Consider the following 23,259-nt stretch of genomic DNA (forward strand, 5'->3'; position numbering starts at 1 on the left):
TAAATATCCCAGAAGAAAACAGAATAGAAAAAGGAGCATAGAAGGATATAACAGAAGAAAACTGAAGGAGGGGGAAGAGGGGAAGACCTGAGGGAATGACCCAAAATCTTCAGACAGAAAGCACTCACTAATTTCCAGGAAAAAACTACTATAAAGTAATAAACACCAAGACATATTCTGATGAAGTCACAGAGGTTTAAAAGTATAATGAAAGACTCTTATGATAATCCAGGCAGAAAAAGAAAGTTTACTTACATATAATAGGGAATATTCTAGCAAGCTTTGGAAATATTCAGTACCAGAAGAGAGAATAGAGGCTTAAAATTTTGAGGAGAAAAAAGAAGCAATTCAATAATTTGCTATATGGCTACATTCATTTATAAATACAACATACAGTAGTCTTAAAAATGCAAGTACCTATAAACTCCTTTTTTGAGGGGGAAGAGAGTAATTTCAAATCAAAGTACCAGTATCAGCTAGCCAAAAGGTGAGTCAAGATTAGGAATTCAGGAATTAAGAAGCTACATGCTATGAAAAAGTAGTAAGGTAAACACTAAATCCTCTAAACATACAGTTAAAGTTAAACAACTATAAGAAACTGGGTCATAAAATGGATTGTAAATATAAATGTTATAAAACTATGACAATGCAAAAATAAAATAACTCATGCAAATCCTATGGTAGAAGATACATTATTTTCCTCTTTTAGAATGGAGTCAAGTGGTGCCTGGGTGGCTCAGTCAGTTAAGCATCTGACTCTTGATTTCAGCTCAGGTCATGATTTCACAGCTCACGAGTTCAAGCCCCAAGTCAGGCTCCGTGCTGATAGCATGGGATTCTCTCTCCCTGTCTCTCTGCACCTGCCCCGATCTCTCTCTCTCTCTCTCTCAAAATAAATACATAAACTTAAAAAAAAAAAAAAAAGAAAAATGGAGTCAATATTGTCTGAATATTTGATTTAAAAAAAAATCATTTTGTTAAAGAAATTAACAAACTATTTCAAAATTTGCATTTGTAAATGATGTCTGAATAGTTTTTCAGAAAGTAACTTTATACCAGGCTTCAACAGTTCACAAAAGCTTTGGGAGCAATTAATGAGCAGCTCATAGGGCTACTTGGAACACAACAAGATTTTTTTAGATAAAATAAACATGGGGGTTATGATCAGAGATTAGAAAATTAAACCATCAAGCAAGCAAGCAAGCAAGCAAGAAAGAAAGAAAGAAAGAAAAAGAAAGAAAAGAAAAGGGAAGAAGAAAAGAAAAGAAAAGAAAGGGGAAGGGAAGAAAGGGAGGAAAGGAAGGAAGAAACAAAGAACTTAAATTCATGTTTATAAGAATGTGGAGAATAAGATTTCAACTGTTAACAGAAATATAGACTGGTTCAGCAGTTTTTAACAATTTGGCAGCAGCTATCAAAATCTTAGATGTGGACCCTCTGATAACCAGTAATTTCATTTCTAGGGATTTATCCCTATATATACATTCACAAAAGCAGCAAAGATACATAAATATGTTTAACAGTATTTAGTGTAGCACTACTTACAATAATTAAAAAACTGTAATAACCCAGAAGTTTATGAATAAATACATGGTTGATAAATTATATAGAACACTGGGTATCTGTGAAAAAGAATGAGAAATCTGTAGGAACCACCAGAGAAAAATATTTTAAGAAAAAAGTTACAGAACAGTCTATGTGATAACAAATCTGTTCATATAAAAAAAGACCTATAGGGGCGCCTGGGTGGCGCAGTCGGTTAAGCGTCCGACTTCAGCCAGGTCACGATCTCGCGGTCTGTGAGTTCGAGCCCCGCGTCAGGCTCTGGGCTGATGGCTCAGAGCCTGGAGCCTGTTTCCGATTCTGTGTCTCCCTCTCTCTCTGCCCCTCCCCCGTTCATGCTCTGTCTCTGTCTGTCCCAAAAATAAATAAAAAACGTTGAAAAAAAAATTAAAAAAAAAAAAAAAAGACCTATAGCTCACATACGTGGACTCTATATATGCTTGGAGGGTATAGAAATGTCTAGAAGGACACACAACATATTGTTTAAATACAAAAAAAAAAATTATGAAAGAGGAACTGGTTCACATTTCTATTCATATTTAATATAGGTAACAAATTAATCCTTCAAAACTTTTTCTTTTGACGAACTCCATATCAAATCTCATGTCAAAGAGATTGAGAACTGGAGAGTGTTAACATATCTATGTTCAAAACACTCAGTTTCAACTATTCTAAAAAAAATACTCAAAAAAGATTCTTTGGCTGGTAAAATACAATCCAAGGAAAGCAAAAAGAGTCAGACAGCCTACTTCATGGTTAGGGATGAAAATTAGTGATAGACCATTATGACATATTCAAAGTGCCGAATTTCCTCATCAGTGCAAAAGGGCTTCAATTTTTATTAATATATTAAAAACCCTTAAAAGCTATGGTCAAAACTACAGAGAAAATCAATGTAATAAAAAACAAGGGTGCATAAGTGGCTCAGTCGGTTAAGCATCGAACTTTGGCTCAGGTCACGATCTCACAGTTCATGACTTCAAGTCCCGCATCAGGCTCTGTCCTGAAAGTTCAGAGCCTGGAGTCTGCTTCTGATTCTGTGTCTTTCTCTCTCTCTGCCTCTCCCCTACTCATGCTCTGTCTTCTCTCTCTCTCTCTCTCAAAAATAAACATTAAAAAAAAATTTTTTTAATTTATAAAAAAAAAACAAAATTCTATCTCAATAAGGAATTATACAAAGCAATGAACAGTGATGACTATTTCCATCAACATATGTGACTTTTCATCATACACACATAAAATATCTCTGGAAGGATACAGGAAATGAACAGTATTGATTGTCAATGGAAACTAAGTGCCTATGGGACACTTTTATATTTTGTGAATTTTGAACTCTATAAAGAAATCACCTATTTAAAACTAAGAAACAAATTTTTCAATCAATTATAAACTTTAGTTATACAATAATTTAGCCACAATAATGAGGAAAATAACTGATTGGCACAGGACCAATTACTCCTCAGTACAGCAGAGATATCATAATTAGCAAGGCTGTGTACCTACCACACTTCTTTAGGTTGGTTCTATTTATTTATTTCTTCTAAAACAGATTCATTGTGAGCATAACAAAAAAACCATGTTCTATCTCATGTCCTTGGTATCCTTTCCTTCCATCCCTTATCTTCAAGGTGGCAAATATCTTAAAGTAAAATGGCATTCTAAATCCTTTGTCTCTCATTGAACAATGTCTACATATACTTGAAAGCCAAAACTGTAAAAAAGAATCCTATGCAGAGGACATTTTGAAAAGTTTTAAGGTGAGAAGTTTAAGTTTTAAGATGAGAAGATGTAACACAAGTTTATCTTGCTATTTGAAATAAACGTCAACTGTAAGAAAAAAAGAAAGTATTTATAATTGAATAATTCCAAAGATAACTGGAAAGACTTCTATTCTTGAGCAAATAGCTTACTTAAAACAAAAATCCACGTCAAGGAAACTCTTCCTATTTCTTTAACAGTTTTTAGGATAAAATATTGATAAAAGACTTAGGGTCAAAGAAATAATGATTTATCATTATAATGCCAGATTTTGCTTTATTGGCATAGTCTAAGTTAATTGTGTATTTTAGGGATTAATAACTTTTATCTAGTAAGATAATCTATACAATATGTTATGACAAGTTAAATCTGCTATTAATTAAAATTAACAACAAATATAATGTTGAAGGTAATTCAAGATACATCTAATATATATAAATATTTTAAGAGAGAGAATAATTTATATAACACTTATCACCATTACCAGTGATGGTTTATAATCTTGAAAATTCATTTTCTTTGGGGCATCTGGGTGGCTCAGTTCGTTAAGCTTCGACTTTGGCTTAGGTCATGACCTCACAGTTTGTGGGTTCGAGCCCCACATCAGGCTCCGCACTGATAATGCAGAGACTGTGGAGAATTCTCTCCCTCTCTCTCTCTCTGCTCCTCCCTGGCTTACATGCACATGCACATGTGCCCTCTCTCTTTTACTCTCAAAATAAATAAACTTAAAAAAATTCATTTTCTTTAAGGATTTCATAGCACTTTATACATTCTTGGAGTAACAAACCACTGAAGATCATCTAGTCCATCTAATTCCTCCAAATAGGTAGTTCACTTGCTCTTCAGAAATCACAAAATTAATGTTTATTTTTTTTTGAGGGAGAGTGAGTGCAGGGAAAGGGAAGAGAGAGGGGGAGACAGAGGATCTGAAGCAGGCTCTGTGCTAACAGCAGAGGGCCCAATGCAGGGCTCAAACTCACAACTGTGAGATCATGACCTGAGCCCAAGTCAGCTGCTTACCCAACTGACCCACCCAGGTGCCCCAGAAAATTAGATTTCTTAAGCCAGGTTGTTAAAGATCATCTGGTCTACACCCCTCATAAAAAAAGGAAAAGGAAGAATAGGAGGAGGAGGAGGAGGAAGAGGAAGAGAAACAAAGAAACCTAGAGAATTCAAGTGATTTGCCCAAGGACACCCAGCAGAGCCAAAGAAAGAATATTTACATGACTTGGTACAAGAGTCCAGAAAATAATACTAAATTTCATTTTACAAACGAGAAGATTGAGGCAAGTGTTTGCTTATTGTATCAGTGACTTGATGGCTATAATGAAAACTTATATGCACTCTCTAATGTTCCATAGCATAGTTCTTTTTAAACAACTAAGAGTAGACTTTATTACTCATTAGACCTCCAGTCAGATACAGGATTATAGGATGCCTTCCATAGGTACTTCTTCCTAGAGTAAGTTCTACTTTTGAATAGCAATGCTGGCCTATAAAATGCTAAGTTGGGTCACTAAATCTCTTTATATGAACATAACTAGAATGTACTTACAGTTCCTATTACCTGTATTAGTTGTTTATTATAGGAAGTACTCCTTGAGTTCAGAACTTACTGATCAGTTATACTACGATATAACTCTTCTAGAAATGAAAGGCCAAGGAGCTGGAGACAAGAAAGAAATACTTATTTACCTGATTTATATATCACTCTTTTTCCCATTCCAAAGTTGGCCTTGGTGGCAAATACACGTGAAGGAAATTCTACAGATGACAATTACAACTTATATCTTACAAATGTGTCAAAGTTTTAATACTGAAATGAACATGTCATGATGAAAAGAAAAAGATTCTATCACCTTCACAAACGGTTTGAAAAACATAAACACCAAATCAAAACACCTCTGACATATTAGCTAACACAAAGTCAAAATTAAAAGCAAGCCAAGAGGAAAAAAAAGCAGAGTTTTATAATCAAATTATACTATTGCATAGTTAACAGCGCAAATTCTCCACCTTAAACATGAAAAGTAATAGTAATGGGAAGACTGTGGTAAAACAAATTAAGCCATAAGTGCTTTAGCTGAAGCTGGATAGCTACAGAGATGAGAACAAGTATGAAATACTAAAACTCTGCCTTCCGGTCTAACGACCAGTAGTCGGGGAGAATGGCCTAGAGTAACAATGTAGGATACCAGAGCAGTGTCAAAAAAGACTAGAGAAGTTAGTCAATTTCAGTTATTAAATGGTGTTATTAGTAATTTCTGATCAAAGAGTTAGGTAATAAATGTGCCAGGACATGAATAATATAAAAATTTCTTTTCAGAGAAACAAGATTAAGTAGTTTCCAAGGGCAGTTTTTAAAAAAATATTTCTTTTAAATTTTAAGTAATGCTAATGTGTTTTAATATAAACTTTCTTACAATGGGTTTACATCATATACCTGTAATCACATCAAATACTAAACACAAACATGGGTCCAATAAACAAAGATGGTATGCAGAAAAAGAAAACATTGTATATTTCAATATACAATTATTCCCATTACTGTGGTAATAAGAAACCCAAACACCAGGAAGATGTGGATTAGATGATCTGCTCAGAGATCTCTCTACTTCTAGGGTAGTTAAAATGATTCTCCTTGTTAAACAGGAAGAATTTTCAAAAAATTCTGAAATCAATGGATGATTTTTAATTTAATTTTTGATTTTCAAAAAGAACATTTTAAGTGGCCTATGTAAGGATAATAAAAAGTCTAAGTTTTAAATAGATTATTCAAACATATTCAATTATGAAAAAGCTAGACAAGCTACATACCAATCCACAAATTGATATGGATGAATATGATGAAATATTAAATGTCCTTTTTACCAGAAATACCCATAAATATTTTTAATTTAAAATATTTTTTTAAACTAGGAAAAGTGATGTTTCAAATAACTAAGTTTCAAATTAGAACATGCACATATTTTGGAGGATCTACCTGAAAATGCTCAAGTATGCCATCAGCTCTGGCTGAGAATGTTTTTAAAGCAGTAAATAAGAAAATTTCTAGATTTCCTTTAACATTAAGCCCTCAATTATATCTACTATACATTTAGAATAAAAAGCCCTAAAACTTTTCAGTTTCATCTCAGGCTACAATATAAGGAAACCAAATTGTTGCATTAAATTTTTATAAAACCAAAATTAATATGCTAACTGATTCTGGTACAAGGTATTTTAATGAACGGGAAACAGTAGCTTTTAAGCTCTTCTTTAAAAACTATAATATCAAAACCTTAAACTGTGGCAAAAGTTAGGCTCCAAAATCTAACAAAGCATAGGGGTTTGTTCAAACTGTGTTCCAAAGGTTGACTTGTATATCTTTATTTAAAACTGAAGGTAAAAATAGTTGCCCCCAAATGAAGGTTCTCAGCCAGCCCCCACACACCAAAATATTCATTTAACTTAAACAACTAGCAAATCTAGGTATCAGGAACACAATTATGGGATGCCAGGAATAGAAGGGGAGTGCAAAGTCTTCTGTCTGCAAGCCAATGGAGGAAATCAGTACAGTCCAAAACACATGCTAGGAGGTGGCAGCAAAGAAGGGAGGACAAGAGAGAAACTACTGCCTTGCAAGGTTCAGCTAGTAAAAATTATCAGTCATTTTCCCTCAGGATTCGCACTGATCTGCCTGCTTCACTCATTTCTTATTTTTGATTATGTCCTGTTTCTCCCACTCTGGCTTATATAGTAAGGCCTGAAATCACAATTTACTTATAGGTTTTAATTAGCAAATTTACTATACTTTCCCATACTTGCCGCATTTTATATAAAGAACAAGTACTGCTTCTTATTAACCAAGAAAAGAACTGGTATTAACATTAAAATGCCTTTCCACAGACAGCAAAAGCATGGAATGGGCAATATATTTTTAAAGTTAAAATCAATATATGAAATTATTCAAAAGAAAAGAAAGTTATGCACATGTAGGTATTAAATCTTAACAGTATTTATAATAGTGAAAAATGAAAAGCAAGTCAAAAGTTCAATTTAATAAGTGAATATTATGGGTCATTAACTTAACAGAAGAGTTATAAATATAGAGACTATGTAGCAATATGGAAAAGATTATGATAGAATGCACAGTGGAAAAAAATAGAGAACTATATTACACTATGGTTATAATTACACATAAATATAAATGCAAAGACAGATTGCAAAATAGAAAAATAAAGGTATATTAGAATAACAGTATTACCTTTCTACTTAATTAAGATATATATATATATATATGTTTATCTGAGCCACTTCTTAATCTTACAGTTTGAATGTACAGGTATGATAAATTCAAATCTTTCTATCTGCTCACTTAATGTAATTGTCCTGAGGAATTCTAATCACACTCTATTTATATAATTACAGAAGATTATAAAAGTAAAACATTTAAAAATATTTCATACCAGATTTTAACCCAGTTAAAATCCTGTAAATTTTGCTATATATTAGATTCTATTTGACAGTACCTCTTTTTACTATTTAACATTTCCATAATAATTCTCAATAAACAGATTAAGAAAATGACTGCTATAGAAAAATGGAAGGAAGAGAGAATTCAGAGGACAAAAGTATTAAACTTGGCATATAGCTTTTATACTGTATCCTATTTCTTTATTTCAAATGATGAAATGCTTCAATTTCTAATTTTTATGGATGACCCAAAGCAACTGTAAAAAAGGAAAAAGATATAGAAAGAGGGCAGAATATTAAGATCTACTTAACATATCATTCTGCATAATTTTCAAGCAAAAAAGGTACACCTCTCAGAAATTCTAACAGATGGGGCAGATCCTGATTACTGAGAATGAATACTAGTGTTATCAGTATAATATTTAGTATTAGTAGAAATGATAATAAATAGGACAATCATACTATGCATTTATGTTAACCCATAATTATTTTCCAAAAATGTTCTCAGGCATCTATGTGGGAATGTCTATTATTAGAAATGGTTTAAAAGGCAATATGTGCATAGTTTTTCCAAAATAACTTTAATATATAAATTCTCTAAAACACTCATAGCTGTGCATATCACACATAGATTTTTAAGAAATATATAAAGAAATTCAGGGTGTCTGGGTGGCACAGTTGGTTAAGCATCTGACTCTTGATTTCAGCTCACGTCATGATCCCATGATTGGATTCAGGAGATCAAGGCCCACAGTGAAGCTCTGTGCAAATAGCACGGAGCCTATTCGGAATTCTCTCTCCCTCTCTCTCTGCCTCTCCCCAACTGACGCAGACGCATGTGCACACTCGCTCTCAAAATAAATAAACTTAAAAAAAAAAAAAAAGGTAATTCAGGGAGAAACTCTAGAAAGCAGTTTAAAGTACCCTCACAAAATGAAAATTAGTCAAAGCACACATTTCAGGAAGAAGCAGTCATCTTTAAAGTGAAAAATTATGTATAATGTTCCACATTTGCAACAATTATTGCACAAATGAAGTTGCCATCTGATTTGAAATTTTGAAAAACCAAAATAGAAAATACTAAAAGAACAGAAAAGAATAGAATACTATACTAATGTTGTTAGGAAGAGGATAGGAGCTTTGTTTTTATATGTCAAACTAATTAAAGAAACAAAAGAAATCACTCAAAATGATTTGATAAGTTATTCTATTCTGTAAACATATCGCTGAATTTATGATATGTCTAATAAAGAGCCGTTTAAAAAGTTCGGGAATGACAAATGAGATTGGAATAAGTGGAAGAAACCAACTAATAGTTTTACCCAGGAAACAAAATTACCTGTTAAAAAACTAAGTACTTTCAAATATACTTAATAAATGCAACAAATAGCAAAACTTTTTTAAAAGTTATTTTCTACAAAGTATGCAAAGTATTGATTTCTTTTATTCGTGCTTTCTAAATGTTAAAAATAGATGTAGCATCAACAGTCACAAAAGAAATTTAAAAATTATATCTTACTAAGTCAGCGCCTGCTTGAAGTAAAACATCTGCAACATCCGTATGTCCATTTTCACAAGCATAGGTTAAGGCTGTGTCTCCTGTTGCTGTTGTAGCATGAACATTAGCACCTAGCAAGCAAAAAAACCAAACGTTTACTTCATAAACTGTAAAATTATATTAAATGGTTAAGTTTTATAATTTCGTGAAATTGATGAATTCAAAATATGAAAATATTAGAAAGTATTTTAAGTATCCTAATTTTCTTTTTTTTTTTAACGTATTTTTTAATGTTTATTTTTGAGAGAAAGAGAGAGAACAAGCGTGAGAGTGCAGGGGAGGGGCAGAATCTGAAACAGGCTCCAGGCTCAGAGCTGTCAGCACAGAGCCCCATGCAGGTCTCAAACTCACAAGCTGTGAGATCATGACCTGAGCCAAATTCAGAAGCTTAACTGAGCCACCCAGGCGCACCTTAATTTTCTTTTCAATCTGCTTTGTAAAAATGCCTTTAAGCATACAGAAAAGGACTAAATCAAATTATTTTAATATTAGTTTATGTGCTGCTGAAGCACATAAAGCAAATTATTTTAAAACACAGTAATTCCCCTATATGTCCCCAGTAAGATACACTCCAAGTGGAGGGGAGAGGAGAGAAGAGCTGAAAAACCAAAAAATATCAGTTTTCAGAAATCATATTGGTGGTAGTGTTGGTTTGTACTCTGAAATAGTTCTGTGGATATTATGGTAAAATCAAATGAGCAATCCTTTGGTGAGGAGTGAAATTTTGGCACGGTTGAAAGAAACCAAAGATCGAAGATTGTTGAGGTTAAGTAAAAACTCTATGGTTCTGAACTGCAAGCACTGACATGAACTGTTTAAGAGTTCAATTTATCCGTAAGAAAAATAAATATTTCCTAACTCTGACAAACCAAAAAGTCCTAGAGACAATGACAGACCAAACAGAAACAGTCTCTAGCTTACAGTGTAGTCTCTGCTACATACTATTTCCTACAAAATGGAATTAGGGCTTCTTAGAAAAATGACTGGTACCAAGACTAGGACAGAATCTGTACTGAGATGTGTCTGAAATACCTCGCCATAGCAGAAAGCAAGGAAACTATCAGAGACTATATAGCGAGGTCACATCAAAAGGATTTAGGACCTAACCTTACTGACCAAAATTTATCAAATGGTCTCACCTTTCCATAGTTTTTGCTTCTAAAACAATAAGGACTGTGATGCAGTACAATCCATCATATATGTTTAAACTCAAAAGTTCAAATGATGTTCAAATAAAAAACAAAAAACCACTTCATTGGTCACCACGGAAGGATGCTAGGGGATCACCTCATTATTTTGGAAACTGGTAAATAAAAGGGGAAAAGATTAAACTGCTGTTTTCATATGATTTATACCTAAGGGTAACCATATAGGTGATGAAGGGAAATTTCTCTTTATGGACATATTCCAGCTATTAAACAAGTAAGGAATGAAAGAAGTGAGAACATCACCACTTTGTAACTCCTAACGAATTAATGGATATAAGCAGTGATCATTTATGGCTAACAATATCACAAAAAGAGATAATCACACATTTACTACCGTCTGAACAAAGTATACAAATACTACCTATGAAGTAGTCTAGTAAAACAAACAAACATGTCATACCCAAATTTTTTCTAGATCTAACTACTACTTTGAAGGAAACCCAAGAGACAGAAAAACAAGTAAAATAAAATCATGGAGATACAATTAGCAAAACCCATACTGTGGGAAGCCTAAAGGATTAACATTCCATTTCTTCAATCAAAACTTGCAAGGAAATAGAAAGATGGAAAAGAAGTCTGGAAGGGCAGCCCATAGACAAAAGAGACTTAAGAGACATACTGACCAACAGTTGTATAAATCTTACTTGAATCTTAATTCAAAAAAGCCATTAAACATACACACTCACATTTGTAAGAAAAATGTGAAACTGCTTAGACATTTAATGATACTAAAGAATTATTATTTAAAAATTTTAGGTAGGGGGTGCCTGGGTGGGGCTCAGTCGGTTAAGCTCTGGTCATGATCTCACCGTCCTGGGAGGGAGCCAAGCTGGTGTCAGAGTCTGCATTGACAGCATAGAGGATACTTAGGATTCTTTCTCTCCCTTTCTCTCTGGCCCTCTGCTGCTTGTGTACATATTCTGTCTCTCTCTTAAAATAAATAAACTTAAAATAAAAATGAAAATAAAAATGTTTCTGTAAGTATATATGGTGACAGATGTTAACTAGACTTAGTGTGGTAATCGTTTCACAATATGTACAAATATCAACTCATTCGGTTGTATACCTGAAACTAATGTTATATATCAGTTATAGCTCAATAAAAAACAATTTTATAAAAATAAATGGGGGATATGGAGAAAGTATAGATGAAATTAGACAGGCCATAAATTAAAAATTGGTAAAGCTGGGTGATAGGTTCTAAGGGTTCATTATACTATTTTCTGTGTTTGAAAAAATGCCATAACAAAAAAGTTCTTAAAAAAAAAAAAAAAAGGTTGTTGAATTTTTTAAAATGGTATAGGCAATGTATTAAAATATCTGTTGGGTGTTTTTTTAGTGCTACGCTCTAAAAAGAACTTCATGTAAGTTAAGCACACTCTAATCTGGAAAAATAATTTTTTTAAATAGTGATCATATAAAAAATTGAATCTCAAACCCTGAGATAGTTCTGGAAACCAAATACTTCAAATTACCATAAGTAGCTAAATATGAGACTCCATGGTGGTACAATAGAAAAAACAATGTCAGGAGTTCTAAGTTTAAATATTGTCTGTCACTTATTAGGTTAGTTACCTTAGGGTAACATGATTGTGCACTGTTTCCATATCCATAAGAATGTGTTTAATATTTCTTAGTATACCAGGACCAATGGTAATTAATAGAGATCACATGAGAACTGAGCAGAATGTCTGGTGTTCAATAACTTCTTACTAAACATTTATGCCTTCTTTTAAAAGCCTCTCAAAACAGCAAGACTTTACTTAGAGGGACATGGGAAGACTATAGAAAGATAACCACTGGTAAGGACTCCTGCAGGGGACACAGACAGTTACTGAAAATGATGGAGGTATAATGACTGATTAATGCATACAATAACTTCACTGATTAATAACATTTGAGTGCAAGAAGAGTTCAGCTTTTAGGTATGATTGGTTTGTACTTTTGGTCCAAATCTAAACAATCATCTGCCCCATTAACAACGCTAAGAAATTATTTCAGTAATAATTCAAAAAAAATTGCAGCTGAGCTATAATGAAATTAATGTTAACAGTGAAAGGATGAATAAAGTAATAGGGATGAATAAAATTTTGCTATATATTTTATTTTCCTTTACATATTAATATCTTTAATATTCTTTAATATATCAAGTTTTAAAGAATATATCAGACATGGATAAAAAAAAATTTTCTAAAGAATATATAAAGGTATATATCTATCTGTATCAATTTTTTTTCTGGTATATTCCTATTTTGCTCTATAAACTACAAATATTTTGTTCAAAACTACTTATCTCTTACTAATGCTCAACAATGTATAAAGCACAAATTTTTATTTATTTTTTATTAAAAAAATTTATTTAAAGTTTATTCATTTTTGAGAGAGAGAGAGAGAGAGAGAAAGAGGCAGACACAGAACTTGAAGGAGGCTCCAGGCTTCACGTTGTCAGCACAGAGCCCAAGGCGGAGCTCGAACCCATGGACCCCGAGGTTATGACCTGAGCCAAAGTCAGATGCTCAACCGACCGAGCCACCCAGGCACCCCTAACCACAAATTATTTTAAAACTAAGTACTTCTGCCAAAAATTAAATTCCCACTAGTTTTTTTTTTTTTTTTTCTTTTAAGAAGTCTTAGAAATGTCAAGAAATCAATAGGCTTAAAAGTATCAAATTATAGGGGTGCCTGGGTAGCTCAGTCAGTTCCCGACTTCAGCTCAGGTCATGATCTCGAGGTCTGTGAGTTTGGGCTCTGTGCTGACAGCCTGGAGCCTGCTTCAGATTCTCTATTTCCCTCTCTCTCTGCCCCTCCCCCGCTCATGCTCTGCCTCTCTGTCTCTCAAAAATAAATAAAAAAATTAAAAAAAAATTTTTTTTAAGTAGCAAATTATAGTCAGTCACTTAAACATCTGACTTTAGCTCAGGTCATGATCTCAGGGTTCATGAGTTTGAGCCCAGCATCATGCTCTCTGCTATCAGCACAGAGCCTGCTTCGGATCCTCTGTCCTCCTCTCTCTGCCCCACCCTTACTTGGGCGCATGTGCACACACTCTCCGTGTCTTTCAAAAATAAACATATTTTTAAAAAAGTATTGGGGCGCCTGGATGGCGCAGTCGGTTAAGCGTCCGACTTCAGCCAGGTCACGATCTCGCGGTCCGTGAGTTCGAGCCCCACGTCAGGCTCTGGGCTGATGGCTCGGAGCCTGGAGCCTGTTTCCGATTCTGTGTCTCCCTCTCTCTCTGCCCCTCCCCCGTTCATGCTCTGTCTCTCTCTGTCCCAAAAATAAATAAAAAACGTTGAAAAAAAAATTTAAAAAAAAAAGTATCAAATTATAACCTCTTATAATGTCATCTCCACCTCCTCTTACCAACAGAGACTCAGAGAAACTAACTTCTCCCTTGCAGAAAGAAGCCTCAAACCATTCAATGGAAGCCTATGGTCACTAAATAAACATTAATAACAATAAGAAAACGTTTTTAAAATGACATTTTGGGGGCACCTGGGTGGCTTAGTCGGTTAAGCATCTGACTTCAGCTCAGGTCATGATCTTGCAATTCCTGAGGTCGAGCTCTATGTTAGGCTCTACGCTGACAGCTCAGAGCCTGGAGCTTGCTTCAGATTCTTTGTCTCCCTCTCTCTGCTCCTCCCTTCCCCCTCTCAAAAATAAATAAACATTGGGGCACCTGGGTGGCTCAGTCGGTTAAGCTTCCGACTTCAGTTCAGGTCACAATCTCGCGGTCTGTGAGTTCGAGCCCCGTGTCGGGCTCTGGGCTGATTGCTCAGAGCCTGGAGCCTGCTTCCAATTCTGTGTCTCCCTCTCTCTCTGCCCCTCCCCATTCATGCTCTGTCTCTCTCTGTCTCAAAAATAAATAAACATTTAAAAAAATAAAATAAAATAAAATAATAAATAAATAAACATTAAAAATGCCTTTTTTCAGGGCACCTAGGTGGCTCAGTCAGTTATGCGTCTGACTACTGGTTTCGGCTCAGGTCATGATCTCTCAGTTCTTGAGAATGAGCCCGGTGTCGGGCTCTGTGCTGACAGTGCAAAGCTTCCTTGGGATTCCTTCTCTCCTCTCTCTGCCCCTCCTCCCATTTGTGCTCGCTTTCTCTCTCTCTCTCTCTCTCTCTCTCTCTCTCTCGCTTTCTCAAGATAAACTAACTTTAAAAATAATAATAATAATAATAATAATAATAATAAAAATGACATTTCAGAGGTTTAGGAGCCCAAGAAGAGCAATTCAATTGTGGAGCTGGCTTTCACCTTTTGTAGATATAAAACAGTAAGTTTCATTGATAAAGTTACAAAAGCTATATAAAAAGCCTTTTTTTAAAAGGCACTTTTAAAGCCACATACCGGCAGCCAGTAAATATTTAACCAACTCGAGGTGTCCCTCCTGTGAAGCTTCCATCAGAGGTGTGGAGCAGCCAAGTTCTATATCAGCCCCGGCCTTAATCAAGAAGTCTGCAACTTCAGAAAATCCTCCACAGCAAGCCAAAGTCAGAGCAGTTTCTTGGGTTTCTTCCGTCTGGGCATTTATATTTGCTCCTGAGAAAAGCATAAAAGTTTGTAAAACTAGCGGCAAAAGACTTATAATAAAGATATTGCTCTAAATAGCATTAATGATCTCTCCCAGCTTCTGGGATTCCTTTCAGGGCATGGAAAATTTACTTTATCATCAATGCAAAAAAATATGTTAGTAGTAGTAAACTTGACTGATGACACAAAACATCCAAAGGAAATAGATCCTTTAATTAAAGAAATAAAACTACTTTACCTTGTGCTAAGAGTAGTGCCACCATCTCTTCGTGTCCTTCCCGAGCAGCTTCCATCAAGGGAGTGTATCCTTCATCATTAACCTCTTCAAGATTTGCTCCCCTTTCAATAAGTAGAGCTGCCAACTCAACGTGTCCTCCACAGGCAGCTAGCGTCAACGGAGACTCGAATGAATCTGCAGGCATGTTCACTTGAGCACCACTATCCAAAAGCAAACGTGCTACCTCAACATGTCCATCCTGCAGATTTTCAGAAGTAAAACAAGAAGAAACGTTTTTTGTTTGTTTGTTATTTTGAGATTTTAAAATTGGAAGAACAGAAGAGATTGAGAAAAGTCAGAAAGGAAGAAAAGGAGATGCACCTTAGATACATATATACTATTATTCCCAGCTGAGAAGTGAGCTGACTTTATCAAAAACTCCATTAAAATTACTTCACCTTACTTTTGAGCAAGCCCAAATATTGAAAAGAATCAGACTTGTGACATATATTTACAATTCTAAATAATTTCAAATTTCCACATTCATTGAAGTTCAAAAAACTGTTAAATCCATAGTCAAGAGTAATACTACCTCAAACAATTATTGTTTATACAACTGCCAGGTAAAATATACCTATACCCTCAAACCTAGGTGTCATGTTGAAGCATAGAAACTTTGTTAGATCTGTTTAAAAAACAAAGACTTGGCAAAAAAATAACAATAAATTCTATGAAGTCATTACCACTAGTGGTAGTCATTACCACCACTTGGATTATGTCACCAAGGAAAACCCCTGTGGTCTGATAGTAACCTATAATTTTCCTCAGCACTAGCTTGTTACAATGAGGCAAAGAATTTTACAAAGATAAAAAAATCAGTATCAATTCACTTGTAAGTAATATTACCATGGGTCCATCTGCATAGACAGCAACGCAATTAATAAGTCACTCTCATGGAGGGTATGCATTCTACCCCTCTATCACCATAAATATCCTTCTTTAGTTTCAAATTCTTTACTTCAAAGTTTTATGTAGGCCTTAATTCTTATTGTGCCATATAAAGTCAAATGCTGTGTTGTTCTGTATTTCAAAAATGACCAAAATATTGCTAATGAAAGGCAAAGACTGAGTATAAAAACAAGGTTTTATAAGGTTAGGCAATTCTTTTATTAAAGAATTAATTAAAGAAACCTTAATTAGGTGTGCCTGAGTGGCTCAGTCAGTTAAGCATCCGACTTCGGCTCAGGTCATGATCAAACGGTTTGGGAGTTCGAGCCCCATGTCAGGCTCTGGGCTGACAGCTCAGAGCCTGGAGCCTACTTCGGATTCTGTGTCTCCCTCTGTCTGCCCCTCCACTGCTTGCACTCTGGCTCTCTCATTGTCTCAAAAATAAATAAACATTTAAAAAATTTTTTTAAATAATAAAAAATAAAAAATAAAGAAACCTTATTAAATGTTAGATTTCAGTATCCAACAAAAATTTCATTATATTTAACTAAATGACTAGCCCAGCTTTAATCACTGTTGACACGATGTCAAAAACAAATAACTTGGCATTAAAATTTCAGTTCTACTAAAACAAAAATAAAACTAAAATTCTATCTTTACTATTAAACACTAACCCTTCAAATATATGTAAAATCATACACGCCGCACACACACACACACACACACATATATTTTTTTAATATGAAATTTATTGTCAAATTGGTTTCCATACAACACCCAGTGCTCATCCCAACAGGTGCCCTCCTCAGTGCCCATCACCCACTATATATATGTATATTTTAAGGTAGGCTCCATGTCCTGCACAGAGCCCAAACAATGCTGGGATCAAATTCACTACTTTGATATCAGAATCTGAGCTGAGATCAAGAGTCAGACACTTAACTGACTAGGCCAACCAGGTGCCCCTAAAATAAAATGTATTTTAACCAAATTACTGCATTAAGTTATTTGGCATTTGAAATACATTTCTAATTTAAAAGAAAAAAGAATTTATGAGTATTCACAGATCAGGGAACTACTGTTGTGCATAGCTCCTCTAGCGCCTAATAGTTTTGTGTGAATTTACTTCAATTTCTTCATTGACTCTGCTACTCTGCTGTCATATCTTGAGTACATATATTAAGAGAAAAATTACACTAAGCACTTTTTGCTTTAATAAACAATATTTATTTGCCAAAGGAAAATATAAGAAGTAAAAGCAGAATAATCCAATCTCAAAGGTCTAATATCATTATTAGAATTTTTTTAAATTATAAGACTTTAGGGGCGCCTGGGTGGCTCAGTCGGTTGAATGGCCAACTTCAGCTCAGGTCATGATCTCGCAGTCCGTGAGTTCGAGCCCCGTGTCAGGCTCTGTGCTGACAGCTCGGAGCCTGGAGCCTGCTTTGGATTCTGTGTCTCCCTCTCTCTAGCCCTCCCCCGTTTGTGCTCTGTCTTTCAAAAATGAATAAATGTTTAAAAAATTAAAAAAAACATATAAGACTTATAGTCTTAACCATAGAACTGTAGCTGATAATGCACTCACTCTCCTATAATAAACAACTGTAAAAATTGGGCAAAAGAGATAAAGCAACTGGAGGCATGAACCACACCCAGCCTAAGGCTAGGCACTAATAAAAGGCAGCGCATAAGTTGAACCCTACATTCACTACAGCTTTCTCTCTTTAGGCATCTCCCAAACCATGGTCTAAGGAAACTGAAAGCTAAACAAAGAGTGAAGATCTCTTTCAGCAAAGAAAACAAAGATGAGAATACAAGGCAGCCAAAACAGTTAGGACCTGGGGAGATGGGCAGGATACCTGAGGAAAAACAATACAGAGAAGAAGTCTCAAAAATCTATACAAAATTATCTTCAGAAACTTGGGGCAACTCCTGAGTTGAACACACTGAGGATGAGACTCCAGGATGCCTAGTAGAGATTGGGTGCTGAAAGGCTGGAGACTTTGGGAGTTCAGACTCAGGCAGAATAGAAAGATCTTGGTGAATATACAGGATGTCATTTGAGATGGTAGAGATCCATACTAAGGAGTACCCAAAGATCAAGGAGGAAGAAACCAGGAATTTAAGAGAAAAGATGAATTAGGGGCACCTGGGTGGCTCAGTTGGTTAAGTGTCCGACTTCAGCCAGGTCATGATCTCGCAGTTCACTAGTTCAAAGCCCCACATTGGGCTCTCTGATGTCAGCACAGAACTTGCTTTGGGTCCTCTGTCCCCCTCTCTCTGCCCCTCCCCTGCTTGCATATGCCCCCCCCCAAAGATAAACGTTAAAAAAAAAAAGAGTAAAGATGAATTTAAGCCTCAATATGATTAGAGTGATCCATTGGTAATTTAACTGCCTGCTAGAACAAAATTTAACAGTTTAAAAAGAATGACAGGATAGGGGTACTTGGGTGTCTCAGTCGGTTGAGCATCAAACTCATGGTTTCGGCTCAGGTCGTGATCTCATGGGTTTGTGAGATTGAGACCCACATCAGTCTCCATGCTAAGTGCAGAGCCTGCTTGAGATTTTCTCTCTCTCTCTCTTTCTGCCCCTCCCCGGCTTCCATGTGCACACGTGCAGTCTCTCAACATAAATTAACTCAAAAATATTGTTTTTTTTTAAAAGACAGGATAATCGGGGTGCCTGGGTGGCTCAGTCGGTTGGGCAGCTGACTTCAGCTCAAGTCATGATTTCGCGGTCTGTGAGTTCGAGCCCGGCGTTGGGCTCTGTGCTGACAGCTCAGAGCCTGAAGCCTGTTTCAGATTCTGTGTCTCCCTCTCTCTGACCCTCCCCCGTTCATACTCTGTCTCTCTCTGTCTCAAAACTAAGTAAACGTTAAAAAAAAAAAATTAAAAAAAAAAAAGGATAATCAAGATCCTTGAAAAGGAATAATCCACAGCATATGACTTACAGCTAAAAATACTAGACATATTAAAAGGCAAGAAAATATAATTGTCAAGATATAAAATAAACAATAAAAATAGACCTAGAAGCAAATCAAATATAGATGATTTTTAAAAAGGGGCAATTAATGATATATTAAAGAAAATAAAGGGGAGAAAATGAATAAAAAATAAATTGCAGGGGTGCCTGGATGACTCAGTCGGTTAAGTGTCTGGCTCTTGATTTCGGCTCAGGTCATGATCTCACACTTTTGTGAATTTGAGCCCCACGTCAGGATCTGTGTTGGCAGCAGAAGCCTGCTTGGGATTCTCTCTCTCTGCCCCTTCCCCACTTGTGCTGTCTCTCTCAAAATAAACTTTAAAAAAAATAATAAATTTCAACAAAGAATCAGAATACAAGAACACCACATCAATAATAATTATTATATTTTTAAGTAAGCTTTATATCCAGCACGGAGCTCAACGCAGGGCTTGCACCCATGACCTTGAGATCAAGACCTGAGCTGAGATCATGAGTCTGACACTTAACCAACTGAGCCACCCAGGTGACCCTCATTAAATGTAAATGGTCTAAACAAACCAATTAAAATACTAAGACTGACAGAGTGGATTACAAAACATGACCTAAAAATACACTGTCTGCAAAAAAAATCACTTCAGCATAACAATATAGGCATATCAAACATATCAAAGATTGAAAGGAAAGGGCAAAAACATTTATCAATGGAAAACAAGAGTAGCTATAATAATATCAAGAGCCATATTAATAAAGAAGACCTCAGAACAAAGATTACCAGAGAAAAACTTCACATAATGATCAAAATGTCAATCGTGAAAAAGACATAGCAATTCTGAAAATGTGTATGTACCAAACAACAGAGCTCCAGCATGTGAAAAAAATGAACCAACTAAACGAAGCACACAAATTCATAAGTACAAGTACAGATGAAGATTATAACACACCTCTCTCAACAATTGTTTGAAAAACTAGACACAAAATCAGAAAAAAATGTAGAATTCTACCACCAATAGGATCTAATTGACATTTATACAACACTCTACCCCTAACCAGCAAAATATACACTGTCCTCAAATGCACAGGGAATATATGTCCACATCTTTGCTATAAAGCAAACTTCAAAAATTTTAAAAAACTAAAATAATATAGAATGTACTTTCTGATCACAATGGAACCAAACTAGAAATCAGTAACAGAAAGATAACAGGAAAATCTTCAGATGTTTGGAAACTAAATACACATCAAAATAACCTATGAGTCACAGAGTAAGTCTCAAGTGGAATAAAAAAAAAAATACATGTAACTGAATGAAAACAAAATACAACATATTAAAATTTATAAGACACAGCTAAAGTAGTGCTGAGAGGGAAACTTATACCTCAAAGTGCATAAAATTAGAAGAGCAGAAAAAAAACCATCATAACCTAAGCTCACATTTTATTTATTTATTTTTATATTTATTTTTTCTTAATATATGAAATTTATTGTCAAATTGGTTTCCATACAACACCCAGTGCTCATCCCAAAAGGTGCCCTGTTCAATGCCTATCACCTACCCTTCCCTCCCTCCCACCCCCCCATCAACCTTCAGTTTGTTCTCAGTTTTTAAGAGTCTCCTATGCTTTGGCTCTCTCCCACTCTAACCTCATTTTTTTCCCCCCTTCCCCTCCCCCATGGGTTTCTGTTAAGTTTCTCAGGATCCACATAAGAGTGAAAACATATGGTATCTGTCTTTTTCTGTATGGCTTATTTCACTTAGCATCACACTCTCCAGTTCCATCCACGTTGCTACAAAGGGCCATATTTCATTCTTTCTCATTGCCACGTAGTACTCCATTGTGTATATAAACCAAAATTTCTTTATCCATTCATCAGTTGATGGACGTTGAGGCTTTTTCCACAATTTGGCTATTGTTGAGAGTGCTGCTATAAACATTGGGGTACAAGTGCCCCTATGCATCAGTACTCCTGTATCCCTTGGGTAAATTCCTAGCAGTGCTACTGCTGGGTCATAGGGTAGGTCTATTTTTAATTTTCTGAGGAACCTCCACACTGTTTTCCAGAGTGGCTGCACCAATTTGCATTCCCACTGACAGTGGAAGAGGGTTCCCGTTTCTCCACATCCTCTCCAGCATCTATAGTCTCCTGATTTGTTCATTTTGGCTACTCTGACTGGCGTGAGGTAATATCTGAGCGTGGTTTTGATTTGTATTTCCCTGATGAGGAGTGACGTTGAGCATCTTTTCATGCGCCTGTTGGCCATCCGGATGTCTTCTTTAGAGAAGTGTCTAATCATGTTTTCTGCCCATTTCTTCACTGGATTATTTGTTTTTTGGGTGTGGAGTTTGGTGAGCTCTTTATAGATTTTGAATACTAGCCCTTTGTCCGATATGTCATTTGCCAATATCTTTTCCCATTCCGTTGGTTGCCTTTTAGTTTTGTTGATTGTTTCCTTTGCTGTGCAGAAGCTTTTTATTTTGATGAGGTCTCAGTAGTTCATTTTTGCTTTTGTTTCCCTTGCCTCTGGAGACGTGGTGAGTAAGAAGTTGCTGTGGCCAAGATCAAAGAGGTTTTTGCCTGCTTTCTCCTCGAGGATTTTGATGGTCTTACAGTGAGGTCTTTCATCCATTTTCAGTTTACTCTTGTGTATGGTGTAAGAAAGTGGTCCAGCTTAATTCTTCTGCATGTCACTGTCCAGTTTTCTCAGCACCACTTGCTGAAGAGACTGTTTTTATTCCATTGGATATTCTTTCCTGCTTTGTCAAAGATTAGTTGGCCATACATTTGTGGGTCCATTTCTGGGTTCTCTATTCTGTTCCATTGATCTGAGTGTCTGTTCTTGTGCCAGTACTATACTGTCTTGAAGATTACAGCTTTGTAGTATAGCTTGAAGTCTGGGATTGTGATGCCTCCTGGTTTGGTTTTCTTTTTCAAGATTGCTTTGGCTATTCGGGGTCTTTTCTAGTTCGAAACAAATTTTAGGATTATTTGATCTAGCTCTGTGAAGAATGCTGGTGCTATTTTGATAGAATTGCATTGAATATGTAGATTGCTTTGGGTAGTATCGGCATTTTAACAACATTTGTTCTTCCTATCCAGGAACATGGAATCTTTTTCCATTTTTTTGTGTCTTCTTCAATTTCTTTCATAAGCTTTCTATAGTTTTCAGCATATAGATTTTTCACCTCTTTGGTTAGATTTATTCCTAGGTATTTTATGGTTTTTTGTGCAACTGTAAATGGGATTGATTCCTTGATTTCTCCTTCTGTTGCTTTGTTGTTGGTGTATAGGAATACAACTGATTTATGTGGGTTGATTTTATATCCTGCAACTTTGCTGAATTCATGAATCAATTATAGCAGTTTTTTGGTGGAATCTTTTGGGTTTTCCATATAGAGTATCATGTCATCTGCGAAGAGTGAAAGTTTGACCTCCTCCTGGCCGATTTGGATGCCTTTTTGTTTCTTTGTGTTGTCTGATTGCAGAGGCTAAGATTTCCAATACTATGTTGAAGAAAAAGACAGGTTCTTCACAAATGGTGTTAGGGAAGGGGCACCTGAGTGGCTCGGTTGGTTGAGCGTCCAACTTCGGCTCAGGTCAAGATCTCGCGGTTTGTGGGTTTGAATCCCGCATCAGGCTCTGTGCTGACAGCTCACAGCCTGGAGCCTGCTTTGGATTTTGTGTCTCCCTCTCCCTCTGCACCCCCCCACACACTCTGTCTCTCTCTCCTTCAAAAATAAACAAACATTAAAAAAATTTTTTTTAAATCATGTTTGGAAAACTGGACAGTTATATGCAAAAGAATGAAATGGGACTACTTTCTCACACAATACATAAAAATAAATTTAAAGTTAATAAAAGACAAAAGACCTAAATGTGAGACATGAAATCATAAAAATCCTAGAAGAGAGAACAGGCAGTAGTTTCTGTGACATTGGCTACAGCAACATTTTTCTAGATATGTCTCTTGAGCCAACGGAAATGAAAGGAAAAATAAACTAATTGGGACTATCTCAAAATAAAAAGCATCTGTACAACAAAGGAAACAATC

General features: G+C 35.5%; 1 protein-coding gene across 5 annotated transcripts in view; it reads right to left on the reverse strand.

The window, feature by feature from the left end:
* Positions 1-23,259, reverse strand: part of ANKHD1 (ankyrin repeat and KH domain containing 1) — a 133,167-nt gene that overhangs the window by 59,636 nt on the left and 50,272 nt on the right. For 4 of the 5 annotated variants that reach the window (XM_058734551.1, XM_058734556.1, XM_058734548.1 and 1 more), the window contains exons 8-10: positions 15,320-15,557; positions 14,899-15,090; positions 9,299-9,408 (exon numbers count right to left, since the gene is read on the reverse strand). In XM_058734551.1, the coding sequence (XP_058590534.1) occupies positions 9,299-9,408; positions 14,899-15,090; positions 15,320-15,557 (540 nt within the window). The remainder of the gene's footprint in view (positions 1-9,298; positions 9,409-14,898; positions 15,091-15,319; positions 15,558-23,259) is intronic. The other variant, XM_058734566.1, reaches the window with a different exon arrangement.

Source organism: Neofelis nebulosa, chromosome 1 (genome assembly GCF_028018385.1).
Source record: "Neofelis nebulosa isolate mNeoNeb1 chromosome 1, mNeoNeb1.pri, whole genome shotgun sequence".
NCBI classification, from domain to species: Eukaryota; Metazoa; Chordata; class Mammalia; order Carnivora; family Felidae; genus Neofelis; species Neofelis nebulosa.